Source organism: Cricetulus griseus, chromosome 8 (genome assembly GCF_003668045.3).
Source record: "Cricetulus griseus strain 17A/GY chromosome 8, alternate assembly CriGri-PICRH-1.0, whole genome shotgun sequence".
In the NCBI taxonomy this organism is placed as follows: Eukaryota; Metazoa; Chordata; class Mammalia; order Rodentia; family Cricetidae; genus Cricetulus; species Cricetulus griseus.
This window is the reverse complement of record NC_048601.1, coordinates 16,950,838-16,965,843: the sequence shown is the minus strand read 5'-3', so window position 1 is coordinate 16,965,843 and position 15,006 is coordinate 16,950,838. Positions and strand designations below refer to the sequence as shown.

General features: G+C 41.0%; 1 protein-coding gene and 1 long non-coding RNA gene across 21 annotated transcripts in view; one reads left to right on the top strand and one right to left on the bottom strand.

Moving 5' to 3' along the window:
• Positions 1-15,006, top strand: part of LOC100762270 (killer cell lectin-like receptor subfamily B member 1F) — a 103,416-nt gene that overhangs the window by 55,264 nt on the left and 33,146 nt on the right. For 6 of the 14 annotated variants that reach the window (XM_035448976.1, XM_035448977.1, XM_027429790.2 and 3 more), the window contains 5 exons: positions 5,826-5,929; positions 7,936-8,034; positions 8,663-8,737; positions 9,272-9,426; positions 9,773-9,888. In XM_035448976.1, the coding sequence (XP_035304867.1) occupies positions 5,845-5,929; positions 7,936-8,034; positions 8,663-8,737; positions 9,272-9,426; positions 9,773-9,888 (530 nt within the window). In that variant the 5' untranslated portion in view covers positions 5,826-5,844. Of the gene's footprint in view, positions 1-232; positions 330-5,492; positions 5,553-5,825; positions 5,930-7,935; positions 8,035-8,662; positions 8,738-9,271; positions 9,427-9,772; positions 9,889-12,339; positions 13,545-15,006 lie in introns of those variants that run through there. The other 8 variants (XM_035448978.1, XM_027429793.2, XM_035448979.1 and 5 more) reach the window with 5 other exon arrangements.
• Positions 12,906-15,006, bottom strand: part of LOC103162176 — a 42,165-nt gene continuing 40,064 nt past the window's right edge. For 6 of the 7 annotated variants that reach the window (XR_003487759.2, XR_004771172.1, XR_003487762.2 and 3 more), the window contains one exon: positions 13,412-14,358. This is a non-coding gene — a long non-coding RNA (uncharacterized LOC103162176). Of the gene's footprint in view, positions 14,359-15,006 lie in introns of all 7 variants that reach the window. The other variant, XR_004771170.1, reaches the window with a different exon arrangement.

Genomic DNA, 15,006 nt, shown 5'->3' with positions numbered 1-15,006 from the left:
GTGCTAAAACCAGTCCTGTGACAACACAAGTGGCATATTAATTTTGCTTTCCTTTTTATTATTATTCCAGTCTTCTCAGTCCTAACCAGGTCTACACTTATGAATCTAAATCTATATTTTGTTGTTGCTGTTGTTTTTTTGTTTCATTCTGATCTTCACTCTTTTTGTTTCTTGCTCCTTCCTTGGCCCTTATTCAATAACTGGAAAACCCCATGGCAAAAATTCTCTTTAGTATTCTGTGCATCGAGGACAGCATTTATGGAGCAAGACCTTCAGTGAAGGGGGTTTCCAGCACGGGAGTACAAGACAGATTTACAGAAGACTCTTGGGTAAATTTATCTTTTCCTCTAAACAGTTCTGGAGCTTGATGTTCTCATATTTATACTTTGGGGTAAAAGCTCCAAGAACAATGTCTCAGAATCATCTCCCCTGAGTCTCCCATTGAGCTTTCCTGCTGCTATGGAGTGACCCTTGCCCTCTCTGTAGCTATAATTGCACTTTCTCTTACTTTGTTATTGTCACATAAGTGACTCATTCTCCAAACTGTGCAGCATTCTGTCCACATTCATACTGCCAAATATATAAATACTTACTGACCCCTGTGAGCCAAGCACTGTGTGAAGGGCTGGAGAGAAAACAGACTGGAAATTCATGTTCTCTGGGAACTTAGGGTCAAGCAGGAAGATGCAGTGAAGGGTCAAACAGTCTGTGGCGTGCACAGGAGGCCAGGCTCAGCATCATGGGAAGATGACACTCAGCAACCTCTAGACAGAAACAGAAGACATACGTCTACCTGGGGGGAACGAGTCAATGCAGAGACCACCCAGCAGCAATGAATCGTAGGCAGCTTTCAAGCAGTCTGGAAGTTCTAGTCCAAGCAAGGGGTTTAGGCTGCTTGGAAAGTCCATTAGAAGAATCTAGTTTATATCAGCTTTCAGCAAGACTAGGGCTCACTGATTTGTATTTAGAGTAATTTGAAGTCTCCAAGTGACTGGCAATCTGCTTGGACAGGTATACACTGGGGACAGAAAGTAAAGAAGTTTAGGAGACCATCTTACATTGGGTGTACACTGGGAGCATGGGAGGGGCATCTAGGCTGCTTCTAGGTTCTGGCTATTACAAACATGCTGCTATGAACATGGTTGAACAGATGTCCTTTTGCATCCCTTGGGTCTATGCCTAAGAGTGGAATTTCTGGGTCTTGTGGTAAATCGATTCCCATTTTCCTGAGAAACTGCCATACTGAGAAGAAGAGCAAAGAAAGAGACACTGTGATAGAGAGAGCCGTTATGGGCTTAATGAGAAACCTGGCACTAGGAAATTCCAAGGAAAAAACAAGGTGACCCAACTAAGCATCTAAGCAATAGTGGAGATGTTACCTTAAATGCCCTTTCCCTATAATAAGATTAATGATTACCTTAAATGCCATCCTAGAGCCTTCATCCAGTAGTTGATGGAAGCAGAAGCAGAGATTCACAGCTAAGCACTGAACCAAAACTCCTGGAGGGGTTAAGACCATGCTGGGGAAACCCACAGAAACAGCTGACCTGAGCAAGTTGGGAGTTCATGGACTCCAGACTGACAGCTGGGAACCAGTGTAGGACTGAATGAGGCCCCCTGAATGTGGGTGCCAGTTGGGAGGCTTGGGTATTCTATGGGATAGCTGGAGGTGGAAGAAGTTTTTATCCCTACAGCATGAACTGGCTTTCTGGGCCTATTCCCTATGGAGGGATACTCTCTCAGCCTACATAAATGGGGGAGGGCCTCAGTCTTGCCCCAAATGATGTGACAAACTTTGATGATCCCCCATGGGAGGCCTCACCTCTTTGAGGAGTGGATGAGGGGTGGGGTGGGGAAGACAGGAGGGAGAGGGAACTGGGATTGGTATGTAAAATAAGATTGTTTTAGTTTAAATTTAAAAAAAGATTTCCAGGCCCAAAGTCCTAGTGGTTGGGGAGAGGTACAAGAAGGAAAAATGGGGGAAGCCCACCCTCAAGGATGGGCAGTAGGAAAATTATTCAGTTTCATGTTGTTTTATTTCTCAAACCTATTTACCTGTCTCTCTCTCTCTCCCTACTGTCTGTCTGCAAACTGTGCCTCACTCATGCTGCTTTTCTGTATTGTATGTGGGCTCCAACTGGTAAAAAGCCCATGGACAATCCAATTATGACAATGATACCTGAATTAAAACAATTCTCAGGTATCCCCAAGCAAACCTGAATATTCCATTCATGCCCATTGTTTTGTTTCATTGAAATGAACGAGCCTCTCTGTGGTGACCCTGACCAGCAGGTGACAGGTCCTAAGAAAGAAGGTCCAGGGGATTAGAGATAAATAAGATGAGTTTGGGAGGTCTTGCAGAAGCTGTGTCTTATGGCATGCAAGCTTGTTAAGAAATACAGCATCTTACATTCTATCCAGGGAAGAAATGGGACAGAGTCAGAGGAAAGCTATTATACAATGGGATGAAGTCAGCAAGAAGGTAACCAAGCAGTGATGCACAAAGACAACATGGAGAGCCGGGCGTTGGTGGCGCATGTCTTTAATCTCAGTACTCGGGAGGCAGAGGCAGGTGGATCTCTGTGAGTTCGAGGCTAGCCTGGTCTACAGAGCGAGTGCCAGGATAGGCTCTAAAGCTACACAGAGAAACTCTGTCTCGAAAAAACAAAAACAAACAAACAAAGAAAAAATAAGACAACATGGAGAATCTAAAGAGCACAGCAGACCAAGCACACAGTGGCCTTGGGGCTGATAATTCCTATATTTTATTTATTTTGCTTTTTTGTTTGTTTGTTTGTTTTGAGGGAAAAGCCCAGTTCCCAGGAATGCAAACCTTAAGCACTTTGAGGCCCTATCACCAGCTCCAGGCTGGCCTTACAGGTTCACCACTGGGCAAGGACACAAACTAGGTTCCCTTTTCCTTTTATCAGGGCCTCTGAGAAAGCCTTAGATAGGTCTGTCTCTCAACAGTGTGGGATGCTTCCTCATAAATCTTCTGCATCCCTTTCTTACCCCCTTCTCTGTATGTAAAACCAATACATCTCCTTGGTTTTAAAATGGGCTGGGGCTGCAACTTCCCAGCTCATCCCCAAATGTCCACAGAGGTGCTCTGCTCTGTATGGCGATGCCTAAAGCAATGCCTCTTTGGAGAAGGAGGTCTTATAGCTTCCTGGTGAGACATCCTGATCATGTCTCCAGATTCCTTTGTCTTTTTAACCTGAAGCATGGGATTTTTACATGGTAATTAATACTTTCTAGTTCGTAGTTTTATATTATTTCATAAAATTATTCCATTATGACATTTGTTTTCAGACAATGTTGTGAGTTCTACTGTTGATATTTTACACTATATTTTTTATATATATATCACAGCTTCCATTATTAACCTGGAAGGGCTTAGTACCAAAATAGGCTTGTAACTAAAACCCCTCTTTATTTCCTTTTCAGACACTCAATATCACTTTTACTATTTCCACACTCTACCACCCTGGGTTATTCATAATCATTTACCATTTGACTTATTTCTTTTTGATATCTAATCCTTGCACATATCACATTATAATCTCTCTCATATTCTTTGTCTGTCTTTTTCTCTTCCAATATATTTTATTTTTGCAATAGCATGGTAATTCTGAAACCTGATGCATTTTATGGCTTAAAAATTCCATTCTGACAATGAGCCAATCGAAGGACGTCATTAGCACAGCTAAATTTCCAAGGTGCTCTTTCTTAGAAAGGCATTATTTTTATCTGAGCTACCATGGCATCATCACTGTGCAGTAGTTGGTGTTCCTCCTGATAGTCTGCAAGCAGCAAGTGGTCAGTTTGCTTCACACTTACTTGGACAAATGACGCTCAGCTCTGGTTGTTTTTTCCAGTTAGTTCACTTTACCACAACCTGCCAGTTTTAGCAGAGCTATTGTGGATTCTCAGTAGCCACAGATGGCTTCAGAACTTACAGCTCAAGTTCAGTGTCCTCACAACATTGTCTGGATCTTCTGCTTAGACCATTAGACTTCTCTTCACTCTATTGATATTTCTAACTCATACCCACAGCTTTCATTGGCCGAAGGATTGCTTATTTAAGTGTGCTCCATGAATGAACTTAATACGGGGAATGTTTATTCACACATTCCCTGTGTAAGGCTGTGGCTATTTTGACAAAGAAAGGGATTCATGTGGCAAGCACACGCATCATTAACGAATCCTTTGGTGATATATGACAAAACTCAAGACCCTTTACAATATATGTATTGAAATTTCTACACACCAGAGTTGGTTATTTTTCTAGAAATGTGTAGAATACCCCAAGATGGTAAATGCTGGAAAAAATTGAACACTGGTTGAAATCGTAGATTTAGATGCCCCAGGAAGCAGGTCCCCAGGCTTGGTTTGGAGTGAAATGACTATCATCCGTGACAGCTGAGGAGGTTTAACTGAGTCTAAAGTGTGCTGTGAGCACTTCACATACGCTCCTTCCCACTTTGTAATCACCAGTGGTCTTGGGGATAAGTGCCATCCCAATGCTTTGTGTATGCACTGCACCGCCTGTCTTTCAGAACTCACAGCTGGCAACCTGCTGCCGCTGTCATGCACTTGTGAGTGTCTGAGACAATTCCACTCTGACCACTCAAAGTGACCTTAAGGAAGTCCTTGCTTTTCTTCTTGTAACGTGAGAATGTCTGACTTGGAATCTGTAGTCCTGCTCTAAGGCTCTAGGCCTTGAAGTCTTTGGAGGAGTCAGTACATCCCAAGTCCTACGTGTCCACTCTCTGCAGCTCTGACAGATGAAATACTTTCACTGTGAATGCTGTCTCATCCACAGGGACCTTCAGGACAATGCTGAGAGGCTCCCTCCTCATTGGTTTTCCTATTGTGTCCATCATGTTTTTTGTTTCTTTGTTTTTAACCACATTCATCTCATTGCCACCTTTCACAGCTATATTCACAATATGGCTATTTTAGGAGGATTTCGTAACTTCAGAACACGATGAAAAGCACTAGCGGCTTTCTCATCATTCAGTTTTTAATTACACAATGTCACACAGAATGATTTCTGTGAGTTTGGTGGGGAGGGACCCCTCAAATTTTAATTTAAGATTAAGTGCTTTATTTATTCTGGGCCCTGAAAGCATAACTCAAAATGGATGATTAAAGGAAGAACAAAACTGTCCACAGTAGATGACATGTAGTAATATTTTATTTGTGTTTTCATAAATAAAGCTAGCCTGAAGATCAGAGCACAGAGGTAAGCCACTAGAGGCTAGGCTGTGGTGCCATACGTCTTTAATCGCAGGACTACAGGACATTGAATCTGTCTAAAAAAGAGAAATAGAACTCACACAAAGGTGCTCCTAACACTCGGGAGTCACACGTCTGTATTCCCAGCACTAGGGAGGTGGAGACAGCAGTGATATGACTGGGCAGAGAGAAGTATATAAGGCAGGAAGAGACAGGAGCTCATTGCAGCCTGAGGTTTGGTGGAGAGCATTACAGTCTGCAGTCACCCTGAGGACAGGATCACCCCTTTGTTTGTCTGAGCCTTGGTAGAGGTAAGAACTCTCCAGTGTCTTGGATGCTTTGCTTTTCTGATCTTCAGCTTGAACCCCAATATCTGTTTCTGGGTTTTTATGCTACAATCACATGTTATATATACTCTTTGAAAGAGAAAAATATCAACTGTGAAGGAACAATAGACCCAAGTTAAATAACTGTGGAGAAACCTTCAGCAGCAATTGTGGGTGGGCATGGACATGGAGAACACAGTGTTCACAGAAGATGTCCTTTTGGTCCTTTGGTCTCACAGGATTTCTCACTGTTCACAGTTCATGTCTCACAGCTACAATGGACACATCAAGAGTCTATGTCAATGTAAAGACCTTTAGGACCCCAGGACACAAGTGTGCATCACCTCCATCTCTTCCCCCAGGTAGGTGGCTTTATTTCTCCTTCTGGTACTTGAATATCTTCCACAGTTAAGCTTCTAGTATTATATTACAGTTTGAAATGATTGCTTTGGGATGGTGAGATGGCTCATCAGGTGAAAGCACTTGCTGCACAAACCTGACAAACGGAGTTCCATAACCAGTATTTTGGTGGAAAGAGAATCACCTCATGACAGATGTTCTCTGACCTCTATTCATGGGGTGGCATGCACACACCTCTAGTCACTCACACGCCTTCAGTCACACACATCAATGCATGCACATGCCTGCAGTCAAATTCACAACCTCATACAAATGCACACATTCACACAATCACTCATTGATACACACTCGTTCAGTTAAACACACGCGCACACACACATTCACTAACACACACAATTTCTCTCTCTCTCTTGAAACAGTGGAGATGGCACCATTCTGTGGATAAAAAATAAAAGCTCCACAGAGACACTTCCACAAAACTAATATTCACATGGTCTCTTCAGTGATGAATGGGAATTCTTTCCCATCTAATATGCTGAGCAGCTCAACGAGGATACAGAACTCATCTTACAAAACAGGATGTCTATATAGTATATTATGCTTAGGGTGAAGAAATACTGATTTCTAAAGTCACCCACATTTTGTCTTTTACTTTTAGTTAAATAAGTAAATAAATAAATAGCAAAACACATTCAGAGGGTGAGAAGAAAGAAAGAAAACAACTGTTTATTGAATAGTGTTCTGTTCCAGACACTATGCTTTGGAATTTATAGGAATTGTTTGATAAATCCCCAAAGTTTATGAAGCAGATACTGTCCAGACATTTTGCATATGGGGAAATTTGTGGTTTATGAAGTTTAAACATACTGCCCCAATATTGTATGGCAATTATGTTGTGGTAACTTGAAATAAACTGTTCTGAATACTAGACTTTAGTAAAAACCATCAAAGTAGTGACTGTGTGTAGCTTGCTGCATTTTTCAAAAACAAATTGGAATTTCAAGAGTAGAAAGAAAGAGAAAAGTAAAGTGGCACAAGCCTATTAAACGAGAAACGTGGTATGTAAGGCTAAATCACTCTATCTGTTCAGGAGAAACTCTAGGCTGCTAGAAATATACTGTTCTCATATTTGGAGTGTTTTGGGGATCTTACAGTGTTCTCTGGTGTCTGCTCCTGAGAGATCCAACCAGCCTCACCTGTGGCACTGACCATGCCCATTTAGTCCCTATCTGAGCTTGTGGGATTTGGTCTGGGGTCCTGAACAGGCTTGCTCTCTCTTGGTTCCGGTTGGGTTCTGGAGAGCAGCTGGGTGTGGATCCTTGGAGGTGGAACTTGTGGGTCATTGGTTTCTCACGGAAGCGACTTCTCCCCCAATAAAATTAACCTATATTTTCCTAGTCCCGTGTATCTTAATCTGTATATCTGCACGCTCCTGCCTCCTTTTCCAGCAGCACAGCATGTCCTACACTGCAGAAATGACAATCCACAGTTCTGCTCCTGAAGCCCAATGCCTGTGTGTTTCTTTCCATGACAGTCTTGTGTCACCTCTGACCACACAGCATTGCTCACTGTCCACAGAAGATTGCTTACAGAACTTCTACCTATAAGTTCAAGTCTCTTCTGTGAAATGTGGTGTTTGCACGGGAGCTATGTGTGGATCTCTGTGTGCTTTAGGTAATCTTCATATCGCTAAGGAGTCTAAGACAATCTCAAGGCCACGTAAACGGCTGTTATAAGTATTTGTCTAGAGAATAATGATGGGGAAAATCTATACATGTGTATGCACACGTGTGTGTGTGTGTGTGTGTGTGTGTGTGTGTGTTGTGTGTGTCTGTAAAGCAGTGCATGTAGAGTGTAGCACTCTCTCCAGTTTCAGTCAGTCTACCAGGAGTACAGTAAAAGGCAGTGTAGTCAAGGGGGGAGTCTTATGTAGAGACAAAACCACATCTGACTTTTGTCTCAGATGTACTCAAGTGGATTCAACACGCGTATTCTTTGCACTTCTTAGATGCCAGTCAGTGCCCACACTGGCATAGGTTGGCCCTGAAACTCGGCTGTGTTGGGCTGATTCTTCTTGTCTTGAACCTGATTGGACTCAGTATCTCAGGTAAGTGAGGCAAGAGCTTTAGATTCTTAATTCCCCAATAAACATTAATCCTCTTCATAGCATTTGACCACCTTGAACCTAGGGAAAGGTCAATGACACCGAATGTTTTGGGACAGCATCTCTTGTCCACCACAGAAACTTCACAATTCTTCCATGCTTTTCACTTTCCTGAAAACCATTATGACATATGGCGTGTGTTCATCTTGAGCTACAGAACATAAAAGCCAAACTGGGACAAAAGGTAACAATAACAATGAAAACTGGAAGGCGCCCATATTTAGCTTATTACATGCCTGCTAAACCTTCTCTTGAGATGGGTGTGACTGAAGATGAGCAAGCTCAGGTGTGACTGTGAGCAAGCTGAGGGTTTCAGCAACATCCACAGACTGACTTCTCAATCAGATCATATGCAACCTCGGAGCTGTGTGAATCCATGTGTTCTGGGCTTTTCTGGTTCATATATCCTGTCTCCACACTTGGCCCTTAATCCAGTTTGCTGATATTTTATCCTCAGTCCATATGTTCAGGTTTTTTGAAATTACTTGATTTCCTGAAATGAGAAATAGCATACCCATTCCAACACTCCTTTCATCATTCAATCTTCTCTGTGTGTTTCCTTATTTATTAGTGCGATTCTTGATGGAGAAACCACCAATCGAAAAGCACGGTGTGGCTGATCAAGAGAACAGGACTGAACCAACAGGTAACTAACTGCGTGGCTTGGATTTCCTGAGAATAAGAGGTGATTTTTGACAGAAAACGTGTTACCTCATTCAAAGTGCACAGCATCCCTCCCTGAGGACACTAGATTGCCATGGTACCATCTGAAAGACAGCCATGAAAATGTTAAGAGCTTGCAGGGAGTCACGGGGTGTGTAAGTGTTGGTTCAGGGAACCACACTGAAGCAGCGTGACATTGACATCTAAGATCTTAGACACCTGGCCATGCTCTGGTCATGGTGCTTCAGGCTGCTACTGCACGTGATCCCCAATAGGCCCATATCCAGTTAAAAAGTGGAATTTGGTTAATTTAATGAAAATGTTGGTCAGTTTACTTTGTCTGAAGTGAATAAATAGAAATGAAACATAAAATGAAACCTTTGTCATTAATTAGGATTCCTTGCCATGTATCATTAACCTTGTTCTAGCATGCACTAATGCAGCAACTCCTGTGTGGAGTTGATTGTGTTGCAGCAGGAACAGGGCAGAAATAAACAAGTCTTCTTTCTTGCTTTAGGGAGATCAGCCATGCTAAAGTGTCCAAGAGACTGGCATCTACACCAGGATAAATGCTTATTTATTTCTCAAATTCTCCGACCTTGGGCTGAAGGTCTAGCTGACTGTTTTGTGAAAGAAGCCACTTTGTTGCTCCTTGAAGATGAAGGAGATATGGTAAATTGACAAATAAAATTGCTCAGTAGAACATAACACTTTCTTGAAGCTGTGTTGACCTCTCTGGACTTTAAACAATGGTTTATGCTGAGGAAGTGGAGACTTGGATCTTAAACAGCTCATAATCTGAGTGACTAATTGAATGTATGAATTAATAATAACAAAACATAGTGGGAGGAATCAATTAAAAGTAGAGAGGAATTTCATGAAAAAGAGAGAGTTATGCTGGTTGGGAGCTAGGATCGATTTCAAATAGAAATAACAGTGTTTTAGAAGGTTTGTAGGAGAAAATATGTCATAAATAAACAGATTGAAGATGAAGTCTTGTACTATGTTTTGATTATAGAGATTCATTCAGGACATCTCAAAGAAAAGAAGACAGCAATTCTTTATCGGACTAAATTATGTACCAGCAGAGAAGATCTGGAAGTGTATAAATGCCTCTGTTTTAAGTCCTGATATGTAAGTATTAAATGAGCTAATTTGAATATTCAGTTCACATCCATTTCACTGAAACTTGAATATTCTTTTTAGTTTATACATTCTTGAGAATGTCCGAGTAGGCTGAAAAGTCCATTTCAGAATTTGTGGAAACTTTTCATGAACAAGTAGACATAAACCCTTTATAAAAATAATGTATATTTGTGTGGGTATGTGTTTGTATGTGTATGCACTTGTTTCTACTTATTTTTGATGGAGTTTTAAAGGAAAGGAAATCTATTAATTTCTTATGGTTAGAGATAAAATATTTTAAAATTTCTATCTGGAATGCATAGTTTTTTCATTCTTTTTCACTTTTATACTTCTTATACTTACATAGGATTTAAGGTTTTTTTTCTTTTATTGGTTTTGTTATGTGTGTGTGCCTGAGTGTATGTATGTGTATGATGTATTTGCAGGAGCTCACTCAAGTCAGACGAGTGAATCAGATTCCCTGGAACTGAAGTTACAGATGGTTGTGGGCTACTATATGGGTATGGAACTTGAACCTGGGCCCTCTGCAAGAGCAGTAAGCTCTCTTAACCTCTAAGACATCTCTCCAGCCACTATGTAGAAATCTTTAAGCAGTGCTTTAGAACTGAGGCAAAATAGTTGCACCATAGTGCAACTATGAAATGATTTTTTCTACACAGAACCAAAATAGACATTACCTTTCAAAAATATTTTCATACATAGCAAGGTTTGATTTGTGTGTGTTCGTATATGTTCTATTGTGTATGTGTGTGTGTGCTCATGTGAACTGATTTTGGTTAATGTGTGTTTGTGTGTGTGTTCTTAATTGTGATATGATGTAAAATGCTACTTAGTTTGAATCATTGTAAAAAAATATGATGATAACTGAAGCAGTATGTAGTTGGAGGATTAGCTCAGTTAATGTGTCATTTTACTCTGGATAAAACAATGTTCTGAATAATGGTAGTGACCAGGTACATTTGGAGGCTGTCATGCTATAACAGAAAGAGAGTCAGATATTCCTGGTTTTGTTTGTACTGAGCTGAGAAAATGACTCTGGGGAAATCCTTTAGCTCTATAAACTTCACAATTTGACTTAAGTATACAGAACCCTTATAAAAAGTCAGACTCAGAAGTCCACATTTGCATCACAGCCCTGCTGCAGGGAGACAGGAGGAGGAGACAGGAGAGTCACCCAGAAGCACCTGGGCCAGTGAGCCTGCAGGATACAGCACAGGGGCAGAAACAAAGTAGAAAAGGAGGCTTCCCCCCAAATTGTCCTCTTGCTTATACCCTTGCTCTCTCACCTTCCTCTCTCCCTCTTACACAGACTGCCTCTGACACACCCACAGAAAATATTTATTTTAACTCCTTGGGCCCTGATTTTCAGGAAATGAAAATAGAGGGAAAGTAAGACTTTTGCAACTAGGTTTATTTGGGGAATTAAGTGAAATAATGCCAGAGCCCTCACCAGAAGTGTGGTTGGGGAAGCCCTGGGCATCTGTCAAGGCTTTTTGAAAAGGAGTCATTGATTTGAGCAGATTGAAGACTGAAGGAAGAAGCTAAAGGATGAAAAAATAAAATGTAGGGACATTTATAGAATCCCAGTTGAGAGACGTTTATAGTTTGATTAGCATGCTGGGATTAGGGTGACATCAAATTTGCTACTTAGGGACAAGGTGCTCTCTGAAGAAATGAACAGAGGCAAAGGAACAACTGTGAGGAAACCCTACCTACTGCACAGTGTGTGACATCCTCTGCTAGTGCAGCTAGTTTTGAACTGATCCCTTCCTTGTAATCGCTACAAAACATGCCCGTGTTAGTGCTGACTTCTGGTCTCATTCCCACCGGTAGCAATCTGCAAGAGCTCTGTGGGGGGGACTAGTGTTGTCATCAAACAAAGACCCGCCAGCTTTGGGATGAGACGGGAAGGAGCTCCATTCTGTTCCACGGGAGTCGAGGCTCCTTTTGTATCTAATTCTGTAGATCCACTATGTCAACTCTGTATATCGAATACATTTCCTGAGCACCTACTGTGTGTAACTGCTGTCATACATTCATGCACTTCCCAATGCCTTCCCTAAACTTGAGCTGGTGATACCTCTATATTTAAGGAAACTGAAGCTCAACAAAGGAAAATGCTTCTAACATGATCGCATGGCTCGGTCGTGGTAGAATGGGGAGATTTCATCCTCAATTCCTAAACCTTCCTTCTGTACATCATGATATACATTCTCGTGGTAAGAATTCTTCCTCAGTGATGGTGCAACTGAAAACATTAGAAGTTTCTATCAACTCTGTCTTTAATGATCATATGTGTTTATAACGTTTGCCAGTGTGTATGCTATGCTCAAACGCTAAGTCATCTACAGTATTTTCTAAATTCCAAAGAATAGTTAAAGTCTGATATAATAGTTGTAAGAAAATCCTAAACATGAAAAGCAATTCTTTGCTCTTTAGATTACAGGTCACTGGCCAGGATAAATAAAGCAGCTGCGCCATCATTTCAGGGGCAGAAGTGCTGTCTGACGCCTGTTCTTCAGAGAGCCGTTGGGTCTGCCAGATGATGCTGACGCATGTCTGAAATCCCATGCCCTCACTCCTGATGTGAATCTCATCTCTATGACACTACCACCCACACCAGATCACTGTACTCAATCTGTCTAGGCTGTCAGTCCTCCCAGTGCACAGTCAGTGGCACAAAGCAAGGACTCTAAAACCACTATGACTCTTACAGATGCTCACTTCCGATGTCTTTATTCTGTAAATGTAAATGTACACAGACACAGATTTGCTAGCCTAAGAGAGGTGCTCTATAGAAGGAAGCCCAGGCCAGCAGGGGGCGCTAGAGGCCTTGTGTGGCCTCTGTGCATGAAGTCATCTGCAGACAGTTGCATAGAACTGTTTGCAGTGTCCCCATCTGTGCTCTCGCTCCAAGTTTTGTCACATCTGCACTGTAGAACCCTGGTTAAAGTCTTTGCTCTTGACTCTTGACACCAGAGGCCCGTGTAGTGAAATAGCTTGGGATGCAAAGTTTTTTTTTTTTTTATTGACACCTCTAAATTAATTAATTAGCAGTTGACTTATGTGATAATGACAGTGACTCTGAGTAAACTAAGCTCTGTCTGGATGATGTCTCCCACCCTGCTGGGGTCCACCAGTAGAACCTGGGCAGATTCTGGCACGTTGGTTAGTCTCCAGAGTGTGAGACAGGGGTGTCTCTTCTCACCTAGTTTCCTGTTATGGCAGCAAAAATGGACTAAGACATGACTTTGTCTCTTCCCATCATTCCAAAGTCCTTCCCATTTTACCATTATCATTCCTTTCTTCCTCACCCCTCTATAGCTTACGGCTCATGAACAAACTGTAGGAAGTATGCAGCTGCCTATTTGATTATTTTAGTAGAAAAGAAATGACATCTTTTCAATCTTCACTGGAAAAATTAAATAAGTATTTATTATGGCAAACCTCTTTAATGCCACTTTACTGAAAAAAGCCAAATTTCCCATAGTAATGAAAATAAATGACTGAATTTACTTTATAATGAGATTTAATACAATGTCTGTTAAAATAGACATCTACAGAACCTAATCACTCAATGTCAAATTTAATTACTTATATTGAGGTATGTGCTGTGATCCAAATAAAACTTCATCTAAAAGTAATTTTTATTAAAATTTATTGTGTGTATGGATGTTCGGCTTACTTATGTGTTTGTGAACCATGTGCATGCAGTGCACTTGGAAGCCTGAAGGGGGCGTTGGATCCTCTGAGACTCTGAGCTTTGGTTGAAAGCTGCAGTGTGGGTGCTGAGATCAAACCTGGGTCTCTAAAAAACAGTCACTGCTCTGAACTACTGAGCGATCACAAAACCCCAAAATTTTTACTTGTCAGAATTACTTAAGTTGTTATTGATTGTAACTTTTCAACATATGAAACCTGAAAAAATAAGCCAGTTTGTGAAAATTCTTAGTAACAAATCATCTAAGAAAACTTCTGAGAAAAGCAGCACTATAAACTAACCATGACCAGTAACACCTTGCAAGTAACAAGGACAAACATCTATAACCTACCAAATGGCAAAAAATGACCCATTCTACCTCTTGTGAATGTGGGAATCATATTCTTAAAATTAACTGCCTGTTGTTGGGGGTGATAGTATCTTTAGGGGACCCTGAGAAAACTGGGAACATGGTCAAGTCCTGGGAGAGCCACCTTTATCACTTGTTGTCCAGTCTCTGTGATGGGAAAATGCAGGGCTTATCTGAAGTCCTGGCTAGAGTAGTCTATGAGACTGCACCAGCTTAGCTAACAACTTTGAAGTTGTCCCGAGCAGTTTGTACTCCAAAGATAATCTTTGGGTAGTAATGGTTACTTTAATTGCATTATCAGAATCCAGGTTGATTTGTTGTTTCAGGGCCCCGTCATCCTTTTGGTGACTTCAAAGGTCTCCAGGAACAGTTGGTTCACTGCAAAAAACTTAAACATGTTTAATGTTATAAGCAGCATATCCACGAGAAGCCAAAGGGCCACACTCTGTTATAAAACCCTGGGTACACAAACTTAGCTCCTACTGACCTTCTTCAGACTCAAGTCTGAAAACATATACAGCAAACTATACGACGCTTATTTCTAAAATTCATTAGTACTCTATATGATGATTAATATCACAACAGAAAATGTATATATAATCTTATACATTTTGAGATAATATTTATCCCTTAAGAAAAAAGCATCAAAATAAAACCAAAGGATTATGAGATTAGTGGCAATAGAATAGTCCCTTATTTTTGTTTTTCTTCTGTCCCATAGCAGGTGGCTCTTCTGTCATGAGACAGATTTTGTAGTTTCCTTTAACAATCATGCTGGGTTTAGAGAAGGAGAGAGACACACTCTAATTCCAAAGCTGGCTTTAATTTTTAGTTGCACTGGGACTTTAAAAGGACCATTTGCCTTTTATATTTATGCAGAGCAGCAAAAGCAGGCATTTGGGAAGATTTATGAAATTTTACCCTGTTGGAGGTGTGCTATACCATTGGGAAATTTACTTTTTCTTGGGATATTTATCTTGATTATTCATCCTTATTCAGCTGTCTCATTTGTCCAGTGGTCTTTAGAATGAGTAAA